Source organism: Heliangelus exortis, chromosome 13, assembly GCF_036169615.1.
Source record: "Heliangelus exortis chromosome 13, bHelExo1.hap1, whole genome shotgun sequence".
NCBI classification, from domain to species: domain Eukaryota; kingdom Metazoa; phylum Chordata; class Aves; order Apodiformes; family Trochilidae; genus Heliangelus; species Heliangelus exortis.
The window spans coordinates 4,947,509-4,966,719 of NC_092434.1; the positions used below are offsets into that span (position 1 = coordinate 4,947,509).

General features: G+C 36.7%; 1 protein-coding gene across 1 annotated transcript in view; it reads right to left on the bottom strand.

The window, feature by feature from the left end:
• WWOX (WW domain containing oxidoreductase) overlaps nucleotides 1-19,211 on the bottom strand; it is a 472,928-nt gene that overhangs the window by 361,955 nt on the left and 91,762 nt on the right. Inside the window, exons 6-7 of the mRNA XM_071756660.1 lie at nucleotides 14,396-14,484; nucleotides 304-489 (exon numbers count right to left, since the gene is read on the bottom strand). Of these exons, the coding sequence (XP_071612761.1) occupies nucleotides 304-489; nucleotides 14,396-14,484 (275 nt within the window). The remainder of the gene's footprint in view (nucleotides 1-303; nucleotides 490-14,395; nucleotides 14,485-19,211) is intronic.

Genomic DNA, 19,211 nt, shown 5'->3' on the forward strand with positions numbered 1-19,211 from the left:
ATCTCCTTGAAAAATCAATGAGTGGTCTGAAATGTGGTGAAAATCTGCATTCATACAAAGAAGGATCAAAAAATACCTACATACATATAAAATTAGAACATGCTTTATCCAGCCACAGAGCCAAATCCGGTAACATCCACAGGCATTAGTAATGCTTTTATTTAAAAAAAAGCCAACATTATTTAAATACAAATGCTTCAGAGCAGGGCCTTTTGTTTTCAAAAACTTTAGCAGCTTTGCCATAACCTTTTTATGCTCCAATGATTGCAGATTTGAGCTAAGTCAAAGGTAACCTTCACCAACCTGTGTGATTCAGAGGACACCACCACAACCCGAGCAGGAGATGAGCGGCGTAAAACATCTTCCAGAAGCTGGACAAGGTAGAAATGTCCCAAGTGGTTCACCTGGAAGGTGGACTCCAGATCATCCTCTGTCAAGCACCAGGGAACACCAAACACGGCAGCATTGCAGATCAGTATGTGAAGAGGCCTGAATAATAAGAAGCATTGAATAAAACTGAATCAGGAAAAAGAAACCTCAATGAAATACTTGCTAGGGCAAAGTGTGTTTTGGGTGCAGGTGCGAAGGCTTTGGCTGCAGCAGAGCTGCAGTCAAAAAACATGAATTGATGAACACTGAGCTGGAAAATAAATACATCTTCCAGAAGCTGTAATCTTTGGTGGAAAAACAGCACACAATACATATGAGATCCTTGAAACAAAACCCATCCTCACTCATCTAACCCAGCTTAAATCGAAACGCCACAGTGAAGGAACCTGTGAAGAATTCCTAATTTGCTTTGCAAAGGATAAGACCTACCCCATTAAGCTAGTAAAGAATCTAGACTGTCACATACCTCTTATGCAAAAATCAGGTCCAAAAAACTTCCAATTTCTTGATGTCTCCACTGTAACCTCAGGCTGTTCTATCTCTTAGTCTTCCCAACCTCCACAGCAAGATCAAGGACAAGCACCCTTTCTGTACTTTCTTATCTTTTATCAAATCCTTATGAAAGACAGCACACACTACTTCTCAGACCTTAGACGGATCTACATTTGCTAGATTGTTTCATCTCTAAGGAAACCTTGGCACCAGTAGTGTGTTCTTGTCCTTGAGTCAGAGCCTGATGCAGCAGCCCTCAGCAAGCCAACCTGAGCTGAAATCCTCACACCTGAGAGGCTGCATCTGGCCCTCATACATTAAACAGGAAAGGTCGCACAAAATAACAACTGTCAAACAAATACCTTTCATTCTTTGCACTAATACCTGTGACATCGTAACACCACGATATTAAGATCTGTCAAATTTGTTTGTTTAGCCTGTTCCAGCCTATTATGTCTTTGCTGCAAGTTGCCAAATCCCACGATACAAAAATCAACCACCCAATTCTGAAAATAATAAATGAAGCCCAGCTAGGAAAATGAGCTGCTTGCCCTGTGTTCAAGTGCTTTCTCACAGCCCTACACACAAAAGATGGCAGCAGACCCAGACGCAGATAATCTTTCTTTTAGAGGTTGAAGGACAGATACACTGCACCTCTGAACATCTGCAAAAGGAATTCTGGAAAAGAATGTGCAACATGAAGCCCCAGGTTATGAAACAAACCTAAGTAATTAGATTTCTTCAGGCATGTTAAAAAACCCCAGCTTTTGATAGCCCAGTTTTCAAAAGAACATTTCTGGGGGCATCTAGAGCACCTTAGCCAAATACTGAAAGAGCTGCATAAGCATCACCATAAACAGCAGGCTCAATTTCCTTATTAAAATAAATTCCAATTTCAAGCCTGCTGGGAAGTTACCCATGTAGCCTGCTTTAGTAAGAATTTAACAATCTAGTATATGCTTTAGTAGGAAGCTAAAAACCTAGTGTCTGTACCTGTGCCAACTTGGAAAATTTTAACAAAAATCTTCAGAAGCAGCATAAAATGTCTCTGTACTTTGCTCCTCTTCTGAAATGCTGAATTTCTGATTTGCCTCTCGGTCAGTGACATTTTCACATATAAAGTTTTCACCTATGTACTGCACCCACAGAAGAAATTGAAAATAAAGAGGGACTGTCCTTTTAAAGGCAAGGTTCTCTCTGTTCAAACCAACTTGCAAAAAAGGCAGCTCTTGTTTTCATCTCCGCAGTCTGACTCAACACAGCTCAGGCAGGCTATTTACTAAGATATGCAGGATCATAATTTTTAAATGGTACCTGACCTTTTGAGGCATATTTTATCAAAATGTTTTAAACCCAAGTTCATTTTGCCTGTTCAGAATGCATCTGCCAGGAGGAAAACAAAGCCTCATGAAGACTGAGAGTATGTGTGAAAACTTTGGATCATTCATCATCTCTTCTGAGACGTTATGAAAAGCTCTGGCAAGAATTAATTTACAGATTTGTAAATCTGCTGGGAAAAAGGAACAGGTTTCGTCAACTTAGATGCAATTTTTGGTCTAAGAGGCTGCTGTGTGAGAACTGAAGCAACACAAGCACAGCAGTTACACAAAAAATGCCATCACCATTCCCTGCAAAAGCAAATATGGCACCTTTTCAAAAGTTCCTACTTCTATTGTCATACTTACCATGAAGTAACAGACCAGGGAAAGATAGAAAGGACTCACATGCCAACAAAAAAAATATGTAATCCATCTACCCAAATTGTTGTATGCTGCTTTAACACTAACTACACAATAACTACCAGAGGCAAAATACACTCCATACCTAAATCTGTCAGCTCAATTATTAAAAAAATGATTCTAGAATTATAAAACTATGAAATGTAATAACTTGTAAATCGTTAGGGCACGTAATTGGGTTTTATAGAAGAAATTATCCTTCAATCCCTTATCTGGGATTTGTACTTTTCAAACAACATTTTATAATTTTTTAAAGTAATTGAAATTAAGTTTGAAGCATTTACAATATTCTGTTAGAAAAATCTGTAAAGAAATATGAAAATAAATACAGAGACATTTTAATATTATTCTGAAAAGGTGGTATCAGGTTCTCTTTTAGAATCCACTTACTCTTAGCCAGCATTAGTGGTTTTAAATGGTTAAAAACTGATTTCTTTAGATAACATCAGAGAAAAGAAACCTAAAGGATCATCTCAAAACACACTGCTGCTGTGCAGTAAGAACCACCCCTCAGATTTGGGTACATGTCCATTTCAGCCATCAGTGTCTCTTGTGAGACTGCTAACAAAGGTCCAGCTACTGCAAATTGTCATCTGGACTTTTTGTGACCTGAGCATTTATACACCAGGAAATGAATGAGATTGCCTATGTAACAACCACCATATAGGTATGAATTTCAGCCACAGGTGACAGATTCTAATCTCAGTGGTGCAGAGCTCTATATCACTGAACAGATCCTTATGCAGGAACAAAATTTTTAAGATACACGACAACTCAGCTCACACAGCTGGCACTGCAGCTTCTCTTTATGACAGTAGTAGTTTAAAGTGATAGCAGAACTATGACCTTGATTTCACAAGCTCATTTAAAACATCACTGAGATCTATATTAGGCTTCCTCCTGAGCCCAAAGAAAAAAAGAATACTCCCTCCATTTAAAATAGTTTGTATTTCTACATGAAAGGCACACCTAAGGACAACAAAAAATCTCAGCAGCAATGGAAAATTTTCTTCAGTGTTGTGGTATCAACATTAGGAGCCTGCTCATTCCTACCATGATGCCTCTTTGATATTTTGAAAACACTTAAAAAATTGCAGAGGTGTTTTTCGTTCATTTTTTTTTAATTTACCCCTAAGTGTCCTTAAATTGTCTTCAGTCAGTAATCTGTATCACACCAAGTGAGCCTACCACTACAATCAGTATCTACTAGGGCTCAAATATCAGTTGCTCCATCATAGCACGGAGTCTGTTTCTTATCCTTCAGAGTCTGACTGAGCCTTAAGACTACACTGCTTCAACTCCAAGCTGTACAGCAATTCTCACTACGAGACAACTCTCACTATGCTGGTAAATGTAGCTAATATTTAGCAAAATTTAAAAAGCACATAGACTTAACTTACAATTCTTAATTGTAAATGTCAGCTGAAAACCATCCAATGACTTGTGCACTTCACAGTTCTGTGATACATCACTAACCTTGCACTGGGCATTTAGATCTTGTATGCCGTGCTCAATTCACCACTAGAAGCAACAAAGCAATCCAACTGCTCTGCACTATTTGAAAATACAGTTAAAAAAATGCATTAGAGAGAAACAGAAATTAAGTTGTTGCTATAAATCAGTTAGTTATGAAATTTAATAATCAATTTGTTAGCACCTGATGTAAAACTACGATCTGTCAGCAGCCTCCCAAGCTGGCTGTGTGTAGCAGCAGATATTTCCAAGGGAATTAATTACTGATGATTTGCAAAGGTAAGAATAATATTTTTCAACAAATGTAGCCTGTGCACTAGGAGGTTAAGCAAACACCACCAAAATGTCAACAGAGTTCTTGGCTTTGGTGTTCTCCCATTTCAGACGTAATGAAATAGTTAACCAGAAATTATGCAAAGGGAATACTTTCAAATCTTCCCATGAAGCAGAATGTCACACCATCTGGGGCACTTCTCAAGTGATTTGAAAAGTTCACACTGTTTGGAATTACACAGAAATTCAACAGAAAAGGCCTTGCCATATCCCCAAAGTCCCATAAGCAACTTTAGACCTATGGCACGGCCAGTAAAGAAGGCAGAGAGTTGTGACTTCTCTTCCATAAAGAAGCAAAGTCACAGCCCAAAGAACTTTTCCATCTCATAAATCTGAACACCCATGTTGCTTGCTCAGAAAATGGTGGTTCCTTCTGTGAGGGAATGCCTGTAATCACAAAGGAAATAACCAACTCAGAGATTAGGCTTATGGCTCTCCAGAAAAAGGGTGAATTAAACAACCATCTCCCCAAATCCCTCTCTTTTACAAGCAGCACGGATGGGAAACTGAGCAGCAAGAAAATCACCAAGAGTCAGACAGCAGCAGCAAAATTCAGAACCATGCATAATCTAACACTGACCCAAAAACATTTACTTCTTTGACAAAAACCTACACACACACAACTAGTGCTTAACTCAATGAAGTTTGGAAATGAACGACTAATACCCATTTTTTTATTTTTCTAAAAATATGGACTGAAAACTCAGCAAAAGCAGCCTCTATTCCCACCTGTCAGCAGCCAGAATTGTGGATCCTTGTCAGACAGGCTTCATTTGAAGGCAAGCCACTAACACAGGACTTAGAGCCCTGATGTATGACCTCCTGCTAGAAGCACAGAAAATTCTCTCAAATTCATCCTACTGGATTTCTTTGCAGGATTTGACACTGTTGATCAGCAAATACTTCTGCCCCACTTCCAAGGGATTAATGGGAGTGGGCTGAAACTGTTCTGCTTCTTCCTTCATCCCAAATACATGGGAATTATTATGAGCAGCTGCCCTTATGTCTTCAGAATATATCATCTGCATACTGCTATATGGGTCAACCACCTCTCCATCATTATTCATTATCATCACTATATAATTTCTTAAAAGTTTGGAGAAGGAACACAGAGGTCTCAACAGATTTAAAACTAAACAGAAAACATCCATTAGTCGTGGTTTTCCCTTTATAAGCTTTTCTTACACATACAGTGGGGGAAAAAAAAACAACTAAACCCACACCATCAAACATCTCCAGAAATGAATCAGATATCTTCCTTTGAAGAAAAATTCTGTCATTTTAGCTTGGGGGGACAGAATATTTTGAGAGGCCTACTTTTCTTCTTACTGGGGTACAGAAGCAATTTCAGCTATTGTGAACATTTTTAAAAGTTTAATTTCTGAAGAGAAATTTCAACCAGTATTAAATAACAAAATGTTTAAACACTTAATATTTTTAAACATTAACAGTTCGTAACGTTGGCCTCAAACCGACCTCAGTAAAACCTGCTCTGCCCAAAGCATCTCCCTTCAAAAATGATCAAAGGTGGGGTTTCTCCTTGCACGCTGAATTTCACAAAGCAAGAAAAGCAGGATAGGGTTTAAATTGTTGACACAATGCATCTGCCACACTTGGCTAATTCATAAACTGCAAGTATGGTATGTGATACTAGCAATCTGGTAAATTAGGAACTTTTTAATCTGTTTCCTTATTTGGTATCATTATATCAACAAATCACTTTTTTTTGCTAACAATATATTGCTTAAAAATGAAGGTCAAGATTAGTAATTATGCTTGGTTTTTAACATGTACTACAAGGCAGGATAGAGGAGGAGGAAGAATTGTGTTTCACAGGTGGGTGTGTTTTTACCTTCCATTATGTTCACACCAGGGATTCCCCCCACCTTTTGGTGACCATTACCCACAGCTCTGAATTTCCTTTTGCACAGCTACAGCCTAACCCAAAATCTCTTCTGAATGAGAGCACTCAGTATACTCAGGCTATTGCTATTAACAACATGTGTCAGTGCTGCTCTTCCCTCACCTCAGTGACTCCTCTGGACCACATTTCAAACCAAAAACCAGGTTTTCTTTTGTCAAGGTCCTGCATCTCTACTGGTTCTGTATCCTCGGGGATTCAAAGTAACTCCACACATACAGATTCTGAAAGTCCTGGGGCCACGCTGGGGTAGAAGAGGGACAGGATAGGGCTCTGAACTTTATGTCTATATCCATTCAACCTTTCAGCAGTTTCATTCTCTATCCTGTTCCCATTCTTAAGCTCTGGCACAGTAAGAGAAGCACTTTGTTCCATTTTTTGTCATGCCTTAGGAAGATATTTTTGTTTGGTTTGTTTTAAATCTCCCTTAAGCTTAAGAGATATCAACAATTAAGATTTCCAGAATCTGGTAATTTTCATTCAGCAGCTCACCTAAGGGCATTAAAGTTGTCACCTTAAAATGGACTTATAGATCTTTTTCAGAATTTCAATAGCAAATCATTATTTACACATATACACAAGGAGTTAGGAATAAGCATAAGCCAGCCATAAAGGAACATTAATTTCTGCAGTAACCATGGAATGATTTGTTGTTTCTACACGTACATCTAAACAGATGAATTTCATTTCTACAAAGTAAGTACTCGCTAGAAAAAAATAAAGCTGCGACTCACAAGGAAGGTCAATTACTACTTTTATTACAGATTTGTGATATTTCCCAATGAAAATAGCTAACTCCTTGGAAAATGTTTTCAGGACCATGGCTGATCCTTCAAACAATAAAACACTTCATGCATTTTGAACATTTCACTTGCCAATGACAACTCCTTCCTCTGTTTTGCCTAGAGATATATAGAGCTATAATAGAGTTCAGAAAGCCCCTAGCAGCTGCGTGCTGCCATTCAGACCTGAAAGATTCCATGTTGTGATAAAAATTAATGTACTTTGACATCCTCTGGGATTTTTGGTGCCTTGGGAACAGCTAATGAAGAAATACAAGCTTTTCAAACTATAACACAAATTTTTTGGATTCTAAGACACATGTGGTATATGCACAGCCTGTCTAACGTCAGCACTAAGACTTCCATACCCCAGTGCCAGGCAGCTCTGCCTTCGTGTGTTTTAATTATCTCCCATAGAATGCCTTTAACTCAATAGAGTAAATACATTTTAATGTATATGTAATTAAATAGCTACTCTTGCCTTGTATTTCAGAATTTCTAGAAGATAATATCAATTAAGCACACAGATTTTCTTAAAGTCCATTAAGCTATAATGCTGCAAAATGCTTCTTTTATTTGCAGCAGAGTACAGGCATATTAAGTCATATATATTTTACTTCCTTAGATGCTCAAAACAGCCTCCACAGATGGTACATCTTGAGGAGATTTTTTAGGAAAAGAGAGCCCCAAGATTTTGAGCTTAGCTTAGATTTAGGCATAGACACACAGTTCAGAATGGGAACCAGAACAAGCAGTGTCCTAAGCAAAAAGGCACTGGAAGGTCACTGAGGTTTCTTCATTAGGTTACAGTGAAGGGAATGCAAAGTGTCCTAAGAAAAGAGGCAAGCTCACAACCTGTAAACAGCAGAGTTACAGTCATCAGACTATGCCACAAACACCTAACAAAAACTTCCAGTTAGTAACATGTAAAAACACAACATTTTTTTCAGATGCAACTGTATGTAAAGTTATGGTGAACTGTCAAACCTATTTATATTTTAATATGGACTCTTACTTCAAAAAAAATGATAAAATTGTTCTCAGGCAGGAGATAGTTCCACAATACAGCAGATGAAATGTGATCTGGTGAAAACGTCGTGATCTTTGCTCCCAGTAAAAGGGAGAAGGGATCAAGCTTCAGATATTTTTAATTTAAAAAAAAATAAAATACTGGAAACAGTTTTTTGGATCCACATGACTTGACACATGCTACCACAATGGGGTAATTGTGCATGAGAGCTTAAAAGCAGAAGAAAGAAAAGAAAAAATATTTATGCAGAAAGCCAATCCCTAGGCTTTAATAAGGCACAGTACCACCACAAAAAGGCAAAAAAGTTTCACCCTACCATTATTATGTATGTTGCAAATGCAGTCAGCCTTTGATCATATTTAAATTTAAGATACATGCTGTCTGCAACAGTAACTTCTGAAGTATGCACGTTCCAATACTTAATTCAATGTGGATATTTTTTGATATCTCAAAATGTACAATGTTGTCCAGAAGCTTGCGCCTCAGCGGCACTGTCAGAATGCCAACTGCATTCTAAGTTGAGAAGATAAATACAACAGCTCAACTGTTACTAGTTTTGATTCACAAAAAGTATTTCTATAAATGTCAAAGAGCTAACAGATTTGTACAGTGTTAGAAAATATGTTTGAATTTTGAAATACAATAAGCTGTGGCAAAGATAACTGACCGAGAATCATCTACAGAATCATTAGGGTATTAGCATGTTGGTACCACAAATAGTTTGCTTAAATCACATATGCATTTTTTTTTCCCTCATTTTGAAGCTATTTACATAACAACTTGCTAAACTGCTCTCATTTTTTACAGATGTACTTGTATGTATGAATAGAATTTATCCAACAATGTCTATGATTTAATTGCGGTTAAACTGGAATTAAAAAACAGCTGAAAACACATGCACTATGTCAGTTATAATACATTTAAATGCAGAAAAACAGTATTCTGGAGTGAATTTTCAGCAGGCTCTGAAATCTTAATTGCACCCACAAGGTTTCAGAGCGCTTCTGCTTGCAGCATGAAAAATGAATGTGCTCATGGAGTTTGAGGCCTCGGTTAAGGCAGCCAGCTGAAAACCTGGCCCTCTTCATTTCAGTCCTGGGTAGCAAAATAAGAAGAGACTAAGGTTCCAAATGGAGAATCATAATTCATAACTGCTGTCTTTTCCATGTTTCTACACACAGCATCCATGAAAAAACTGTTAGCATATGCCAACTCTTACCATCAGGAAAAAAAAATTTAAAAATCCTATTTTAAAGTATAGAAAAGTAATTGTAGTGAAAATCTACATATGGAAGTCCTGCGTAGTCATGAACTGCTGCTATCAATTCAGAAAATTCTATGCAGAAGTTGTTGGCAAACACTATTTTATATCTTTGTGGTTATTCAAGATTTTTCAGGATAATTTCAATTTTTTGCCTCCAACACTGAGAACGTTAAATTGATGTCTTACTGTTTGGCTCACGATAACTTGAATTCAAATCAAGTGGCACTATGCACCACTTGAAACTAAAGACACACATAAAATTTCATCTGCAACTTTACTGCTCACTTCTGCCTGCTAACTCCTATGATCTCTGAAGTACTCTTACACTGAGGATCAGGGAAATGCCATGATAACATGGTTGTAAATATTGACAACAGGTAGCTAGTTTGGAAATTCTAGAACAGCAACAATTGCACTGCCCCCAAATTAAAGTATGCAAGTTTTAGTCACAGATGTGAAGATTAAACTGCAAATAAATAGCCAAGCATCACACCCACAAATCCACACTGCTACACAAATACCTAATTCTACAGACCCCGAACTATCAAACACTGACTAAATTTAAATGTTAAGTTGCATACAATCACAAGAGAGCAGTCATTTTGTCTATAAAGCAGATTAATACCAACCATAATTCCTCACATTGTGCCTACTCAATGAAGAGGAGATTCACTTCAATGTTCTGCAGTTCCAAGAGCTTAATATGAAAGATTGGTTGGTCTGCTTCTTCCAACTGCACAAAATCAGCTAATGCCAAATCCATCTTAGCCCAGAACATTATTATAAACAGACCATTTATTTGATTTTCCATAACAGAGACGTTCAATCAACTGCCTGAGCTGGAAACTAGCAGAGAGGGAAGACGGATACAGATAAAGGAAGTCACTTGAGTAAATCTACCCCTTTAGGTGCTCTGAGACCTCTTTCCCTACTCTCATCCTAATCCTAGCACTGTCTTCACATGGAAGGAAGGTGGAGATGATTCACCCCTGGAGGAAACACCCAGCAGGGAATGTAACTCCAGACAACAACCCAAAAATACAAAAAGATAACCAGAAATCACAGTTTAAAAATAATAATAATATAAAAAAAACAAATCTCAGAAATAACAACATTGTATTTCAAACTACATGACAAACAAAAATTATTCATCACTACTGTAACGTAATGAAATTATGCTTTCTTTAAAGAATTTACCCTGTAAATCCCTCAGCCCTATGGTTTACTAATTTCACCTTCTATTTTATGCATTACTAACACTGATTTCAGGTTTTCCTACAACAAAATAAGAGGCAGACCAAATATTAGACAGTGATACTCTTTTATTCTGTCTTCTCCCAAAGACAAACTTGTAAGATCTAAGTTGTGTTTAGTTTATTCTGCCTGCAGAATCTTTCTAACTGTGAGAACAAGAAAAACTGGAAGCACTGGTCTGCTTATAAGGAAAGTTTATATTCTGCTGCAATCACAGAACTGCAGGATCTAAAATAACCTGCAAAACCCTTCTTCCCTAAAGCTTTATTCGAAACTGCCTGGATTAAAAAAAAAAAAAAATGTCTGAAAAAGAAAAACAGCTGTATCAACTCAGGAGTATAGATAATGCTAACAAAAAAAGTTATTTCTTTTTCTGTGAGGATGAAGGATTTTCTAGAATATACATACATGAATATAGCGTAATTTTTACCAGTGTTTATATACTGTAAGCCCAAATTTTATCTGTGGACAAGGCTGCAACACATAACAAATCCAAACAGGAACAAAAGACTCTTATTAAATCTCTTAGAAACACGATAATTTAAAGATGAATCATCTGATTTTTACTTTCAAACATGGAAGCCTTCATAGTTCTTAAGTACAATTCCAATTTATACTAAATGTTTCTTTCCAGAGTAGCTCCTTCCTCCCATTTTGCTTTTGACAATGCTCTCTCTGTTGCATCATTTGTTTTCTGAATGCAACCAACCCCCTCTTAAATCCCTGCTGAGTAGAGGCTAACATTTCTTCATTCTTCATGGAGTTTTCAGAATCTCTCCAACTCCCAAGCACATTCTTTTTTTTTTTTTTTTTTTTTTTTTTTTTTTTTTTAGAAATTTTTTGAAATTTAAATATCCTTTTCCTGGATATTTTTTGTTTCTTTTCCAGGAAAAGATCTATGAAAAATAGCCCTTGAAGACTCTTTTTTCTAGAGCTATCAACCAGAGAAGAACTGGCTACCAGGTTGTGATGTGCCTATAAGTACATCATTAAATCTGCTGACAAAAAATAGTACCTGGAGTCAAGAAGTGTCCCAGGAAAGCAGAATTTCAAAACACAACCAAATCTATTCCCTGTTTTAGAATTTTTTGGTTATTACATCAGGTGTCAGCAAGACAACAGATTCTACAGACAGAACACCAAAGTGCCACAAAAACAACAGTGGACTGGAGAAATTAATCAGACAATAAAATTATCTGAACCCAGAAGTTTAAGATGTTCACCACTGAATACTAAAGGCCTGTGAGAAAACGACAGATCTTTATCAAAATCTGTGCCTTCATATAAAATTTCTCCTCACACTTTAAATTTACTGGAGTTTTTTCCCAGAAATCAAGATTTATATAATGCAGGACTCAAATAATAAGATTTTTCAGGAAGAAAAAAAACAAGCAACAAACAAACAAAAAAAAAAACCCCCACCAAATTCAACAACTTAAACTCACCAAAAAACCCAGCAAAACCCCAAGCATTTTCCTTGCTCTTCCTACTAGTTTATTGATAAGGAAATTTTAAGAGATTTTGTAGTGAAGAAAACTGTACTCTAACATATTTTCTATGTTCATTACACAGGACTTAGAGCTCTCTCCTGGGAACAGAGGACAGTGTACCACAGTCTGCCTTCTACAGGTGCATGAAATCAGAGCTACCAAAGCCTTTTTCAAGTTAGACAACCAGCTGGTAGGCTTGCCAAAGCATAAAGAGCAAGGGCTCAGTCTGTTTCTGAAGCCTGTGAAATTTCTTTCAATTGTCCACAAAGCTCCTAATGCAAAGGAATCACCAATCTGACAAAAGTCTCTGGACACTCCAACAAAACAAATAAATGAAGAGCCAAAAGCAGTCAGTGTGCATGAGGGCTGGAAAACACAACAGGCTAACATTGTAGTAACAAGATGCTGCTGCCATGTAATTGCTTTTCTGACCACATTCAGACAGTTAAAGCACAAAAAATCAGAGCCAGAAAGACCTAGTACATCTCCTGCCAGTGCAGATGAGTGTAAGGTAACTCCTCTGTATCAGATAAAAGATGTACTGCAACAGGCAGTGTGTGGGGTCTGGTTTCCATCCAGCCTCAGACTTTAAACAAAATAGAGCTGGAAATTCATTTTTGTCAAAACCCCACAAGTCTCACAACAGATACAGACCTTAGACATCCCTGTAATGTTTGGAACAGTCCTGCCAGGCACACACACCTGGGCACAGACTAGAGACAGAAATATCTGAATGCAAGTCAGAGGTTATTAATGATGTCTATTACTAATTTTCCCCAGCTAAAATAGAAGGAAAACATTAGTAAAACCTGTTCATCACTGACAATTTAGCAGACCTGCACTGGTAAAACAACGTATGCCAACAAAAATAAAACAGGTTTTACTGATTCTGTATATTCTCGTTTTTCAAGATGTCTGGCAAAAAGGGATTTAAGGATGTTCACTTGTAAGGATTTATAAACATGCATACCAAATGATCTAGCTAGGATAATGATGATATGATCTCTAACACAGAAATTAAGATCTTCATTTGGAAGGATAGTTTTAACTTTTCACTGTACTATGCAGCTTTTAAAGAAATGTAGCATATTAAAAGCATAAATTAAATAAGTTAAATTAAAACTCTTACTGTTATTGTATTTTGAAGCCACTTTTGTATTAAAGCAGCAATACTGCAAAGATCTGTCTTTCTATTTCAAGAAAGTTTTAATATATGAAGATAATATATGATTAGAAAATATTACCTTGGATTTTGGCAGGAAAGGAACCTGTGTTAGAAGTCAGTTTTGACAATTCTTTGAATCTCAAAGACCTATAGGTACTAAAATGTCATCTGTCTGTCCATGTGAGATATAGCTTTGGCAGTATTCCTAAAGTGAAAAAACATTCTTTTTTATATATTTTCTCTGTGACAATATATTTTCAAACCTGTCTAAGAGGCCTTATTCTCTTGAGGAGTACAGTAAGATGGATATGTGTTACAGAAATATTTGCAGAAAGAAACCCAAGTCTGAAGAGTCACAACCATCAATGGGTCAAACTGTGGACAAAAGCACCAAGTGTGGAATTTCTTGTCAAGAGCTGACACTTGAAGATTTCAAATAATTTTTTCAATTTAGAGATTCATTGTTCTGTTCAAGCTAAATTAAACAAACCATTTGGAAGCTAACTTGATTATCCCATTTAAATTGGTCTATTGTTAAGTGATGTTATTATCTCCCCCTCCTGACCCCTTCTTTTTAAAATTATGGACTATTCCAGATACAGGTCTGGAAAATGGAGCTGTCTGGCTCATAGGGCTATTTCTTTCAAGTGTTTTAAAAAGAAAAAGAGAGAGGGAATGTTAGAAACCAAGACAAGTAATGCACTAATTGCTCATCCCTGACCTCTTCAAAACTACTGCAAAACTGATATAAGTTGCCTGTGCTGTTTTTAATGCAGTTCAACTTTGGTCTTTTTCAATACCCACAGTGGTATCAATGTCCCCTTTAAAGCTGGGGCTACACGTGGAATACAAAGAGATTTGTAATTTTTTTTTTTTTTTTTTTTTTAAGATGAAAGTGAACGATCTTTAATTTACATTGCACAATAAATATCCAGTGAAAAGATTATTCACTAACTGTAGTTGCTGATCAGTCCAGTTATGGGGAATTCTGCCAACTGTGCTCAGCTGATAAAACCATTAAAACAACAAAAAATTATTACACGTAGTTTTCTGAGTACTTACACATTCTTGGATTTGAATGCTTCAGCAAAGTGCTTCACACTCTGAAGAGAAGCAAGGTCTAAGGTCATTGCTTCTACCTTGGCTTTATGCTGGAACAAGAGAAAATAAAAAAATAAGATAAGTAACAGCAAATTTAGTTCACAGGATCAGGTTACAGTAAATGTGTTATGAAACTTGTCCAACTCCCTTGTTTAACATTATAACCCCAAAGTGGATACAAATCATTAAGAAGAATGGACAAACACAACATTTAGTGCCAGAAGCAGAACTGCAGTTCTGTGGTTCTGCTAAAAACACACATTATGTAACACAGAGCTCTGTGTAATACAGGGAATTGATGCAAGGTATTGTTAAGGTTAATATGGTTCCTTTTCGGCCATTCAGCTGGTGAAACTTAGGTAACTCATGAAATAAAAAGTAGAGTATGCATGATTTCTAATGCATGATACTTTTTCCATTACATACCAATAGAAAAGTACTCAGTAAATTCAATTAAAAAAAGAGAGAAATCCAAACTTGCACATATTAATCCAGAACAATCTCTGGTTCATGGCAGGTGATAGAAAAGACAGCATAAAAATACAGAAAACAACTGATCAGCCTATACAGTTTTTCTGATGGTAAGAGTTTACTAGTGCATAATATCTTCTAAAGGAATCATGTACATACTTTAAAGCAACCTTTTACCTAGAAAAGGATGTGCAAACCCACAAAATGACAGATTAACCTGAAGGTCCTAACCTTGGGCACCACCAAAACCACTTTCCAGCTTTAAGATCCCTGTTCTCAGATCTTTTCAAATGCTTACACTCTAAATCTCAGACCAAAGTGAACCCAAACTCTGCTTTCCTTGCAACCACTGAAGTCAACACAGGTGGAGGGTGGCTGGAAACAGCTTTGATCTGACTGCAGCTGTGTATCTACATCTTCAGGTCTTCCACAAACACTACACATGAAGACATTTAGGATGCCCTGGAAAACACCAGCTGTCATGACACGTAAGTCACACGAATCTCCTAAGGAATTATGAACACAGTGTTTGTGCTCACCCTCACTTTTAGCCTCAGTGCTGCCCAACACCACACAAACTCTGATACATACAAGAAAGCTGGCAAAAGCCCTCTGCTCTCCCCAGTCCTAAACACGTCAGCTTTCAGTCCACTTTGCTTAATCAGAAAACAGAAATTAGAGGGGCACTTCACATAATTCCAACACTCTATTTACATCCAATGGTCATGGTTCAGACATTATCACTGCTACAAGAAAGAGTAAGGAAAAGATAAGCAGATGCAGTGGAACTATGCAAAGGTAGAATACGAGGTGGAGAGGCAAGGGGAGCTCTGTGAGCATCAGGATGCAGTGGGGGATTCTACTCTGATCACCAGATTATACAGTGAGCATCTCTGGAGGAACACAAAGGCAGCAGCATGCAAGTCAGTACAGAAGAAAGCCAAGAAGAGTGCTCCCATAATCTCCCAAGTTCACACAATTCAGCTGATCTCCATTTTTTATTAGATCTGGTGTTTTCCTCCCCACATCTGTTTTCTATTTTGCTAGCACCCATTCTGCCTGCTATAATTACCTTACAGGTTAGTTTTGAACAGAATTTCACTACACTTCCTTTTGACCCACTCCATCCAGTCTTACCAGGAGAGCAAAATAAATACAAGTATAATTTTGACAGGTTCAGTTGCCATCAGAAGTTTCAATTGATGGAGTCTGGAAATGCTAAACACAACTTTGTTACAAAGAGTGTTTTTACCCCTGCAAGATGCTCATCATTCTGGAATTTATTTTGCACCACCGGGTAAATATTTTCTTCTGTTTGATGGTCAGAGACTTGAGAAAGAGGATTCGATGCTGCCTTGCATTATGCAACAGAGCTCCACAACCACTTCTCTGCAACTCTGCAGTTCCAAGCTGTTTACTTAAGAGAGAAGCACTGTGCATGGCTCCCCTTAGTTTGCTTCCCTCAGCTGAAACATTCTTGTCTCTCCCGAGGGTAAAAGGACAAGAATGGTACAAATACAGGCACATAAGGGGGATAAAGAAAATCGTTAGCAAATAGTTCAACAGGCTGCACACCGACTGCCCTCTTAGCAACACAGATTCAAGTCCACACCATATTAAGGTAATGCTTTTCCTCTTAGTGCCACATGTTAGGCTTCTATTACTGATTCCAAGAACAGAAGTCAAATAAAATAAATAAATTAATTAAAAAAAAAGGAAATGAGACCACCTTTCTATTTGTATCCCGTTTTCTTCAGCCACTAAGATAATTTATATCAAACAATTTAATGCTACTTCACTTTTTTTTCTTTCAGCTCTGATACACAGACAGCTACAGAGGAAGACAAAGAAAACACTTGTTAAGAAGTTCAACAAACCATATCTGAAATTAGCTTGAAAAGGAAAAATGGAGAAAGAGAAAAGGGCTGGGTTTAGTAATTTTTGTACACTATCAAGTCCTATCATAGTTTAAGAATGTGAAATAAGCCTTTAGTATCACTCATATTCATTCCAGATTTTCCCACTTCTATGCTACAACTTTTATTCATTTTTTAAAAGCTATGAACAGAGCAATATATTAGCACGTTATGTTCTTAATACTGTAAGAATACCCCCAACCAATGACAAGTAGAAGATTTTTGTTTGCTTTTTTGTAGTAGATCAATATTGCCTTTGTTAAAATGTTTTCTCACTTTCCCTGTAAGTCCAGGTAACACATATTCTGGTATTTATGGAAAAATAAAACATGGGATTTTTTAATAAAAAAATAAAACTAGAGAACATTTTTGCTAAAAGGCATCATAACTGTAATTGTAATCCCCAGTCAGAACTGATTGTTAATGCTATGATGCAAATCCTGATCTAATGTGTCATAATTGTATTAGGCTGATGTCTTTCACCATTTGACTTCACACATTTTCAACACTGAATTATGCCTCATTTTATGTTGTGAAATCTTAAATGGAACTTGTCATTTTCCCAAACATAGAAGACAATCTTTAAACTGACAATGTAAAATCAATACAGTAATGCAGAAAACTCCAGAATTTTAAAGCTGAAAAACAACAAAAGATATTAATGCTGCCTCTACTACTTTATTTCAACTACATTATTGAAGGGCAAACTAAATAACTGAATGAGTGTAGAATAATTTTAAAGAAAACATCCTCTTAAGCCACGGGATCATTCCTATGTGGTGCTGTTGAGATCCTTTGCAAAATGAGGGGGTCCCCTGGCTGCAGATCCCCAGGACAAATGTCCTGACTGTGTCCAAAGCCACTTTCACAACTACACTCAGACCAGCTTTGCAAACTGACACACTTCTGCTGCCCACTGAACCTTACAAAACCAAGGTGAACTAGAAACTACTGAACAGTGCTTTTGGGATGGGAAGTATTTGTATTTTCTGAAGCCCAAAGAATAATTCAGGACTAACAATGCCAAAGCACCAGCATCTGACTCTGAAGGAACAGCCAAAGGTGCAGCAGTCTCTGGTTCCTAACAAGTTCTCCTTTAAACACAACACAGTAACACTTTGAGAAGTGCAAAGAGAAAATCTGATCTTGTATTTCACAATTTTATGCCCAGTTCTAAAAGCATTTTATCAATATTTCCAGGTAGGTTTCATTACTCTAAATAACACCAGAAAACAGGTTTTTTTTTCAATTTTTATGCAAGCTACTCCCTATCAAAGCAAGAATATTAAAAATGCTTAAGTGCAATTGGTTATATTTTGCACTCAGGCTAGAAAAATGCTTATTGAGCCAGAAAGTAACAAGAAAGTGAAAACATCCAGAAAGTAAGCAATTTCACTATATGCAATGTATTCACTTTACAGCTTAAAAAGTGTTTAAAAATGAACACTGCATGGTAGAGTAGTTTGGCAGTAAACATGATTGTGCATTTGTGTCTTGGTATTGAAGAAGGAGCCTTTTTTCATAGTGAATTTTTCATTCAAATGTAAGTGATGATTTACGTTAAATATAGGTAAAGCATAGCTACATTTTCCTGAAGGATTGCAAGGAAGTGAAGAGCAGTACAATAAGTTGAAGCATAAAAGCTTTCTCTGTCATAATATTTATTATAATGGCATATAAAATAGCTGAAATAAATAATAGATGACTAAAAGTAAATTCATATGATAAAGAATCTTTCAGCAGACACCATTACTTCTGACTGCTCTAGTTTCATACAGAGTTGAAGAGTCTTAATAAATATGCTGTATTCCCCCTATCTTAATGTAAGTACAAGTCACTTTGTAAGGGCCTACTTAAAAATATTACATAGTGGACACCAGATATATCACTGTATATTTTTACTCTCAAAAAATGTTGTGTATATACCTTCAGAATTTAAAAGCCCTTAACTAAAACCAAATACCTAGAACAACAACAAAAGTATCTGACTTTGAGGAAATGAAAATATAATAAACTGGTAAAATTTGATAAAGAAAAATCCTGGTGAAAACATCATGGAGTTCTTATATGGAGAGTGAAAATCAGCCAATCTTCAAGAAAAAAAAAAGAATTTTTAAATCAAAGCTGAATTAAAATCTGTGGAATTATATTGAAATAGGTGAAGTAAACAAATAACCAAATCTCAGCATATGACAAGCAATGCCCAAATAAACCTGTATTTCCATGTTGAGGACAAAGCAGAAGATGTTTTAGAAGCATGTCTGACAATTTGACACATCACTTATGACAGTCAATGGCCAGTGCCATGCACTATTTATGGAGGAACATAATAGGGAAAAAGGCTTTCAGTCAGGATTAGGACTGTAAATACCATTGTCCCTAATGTAGTC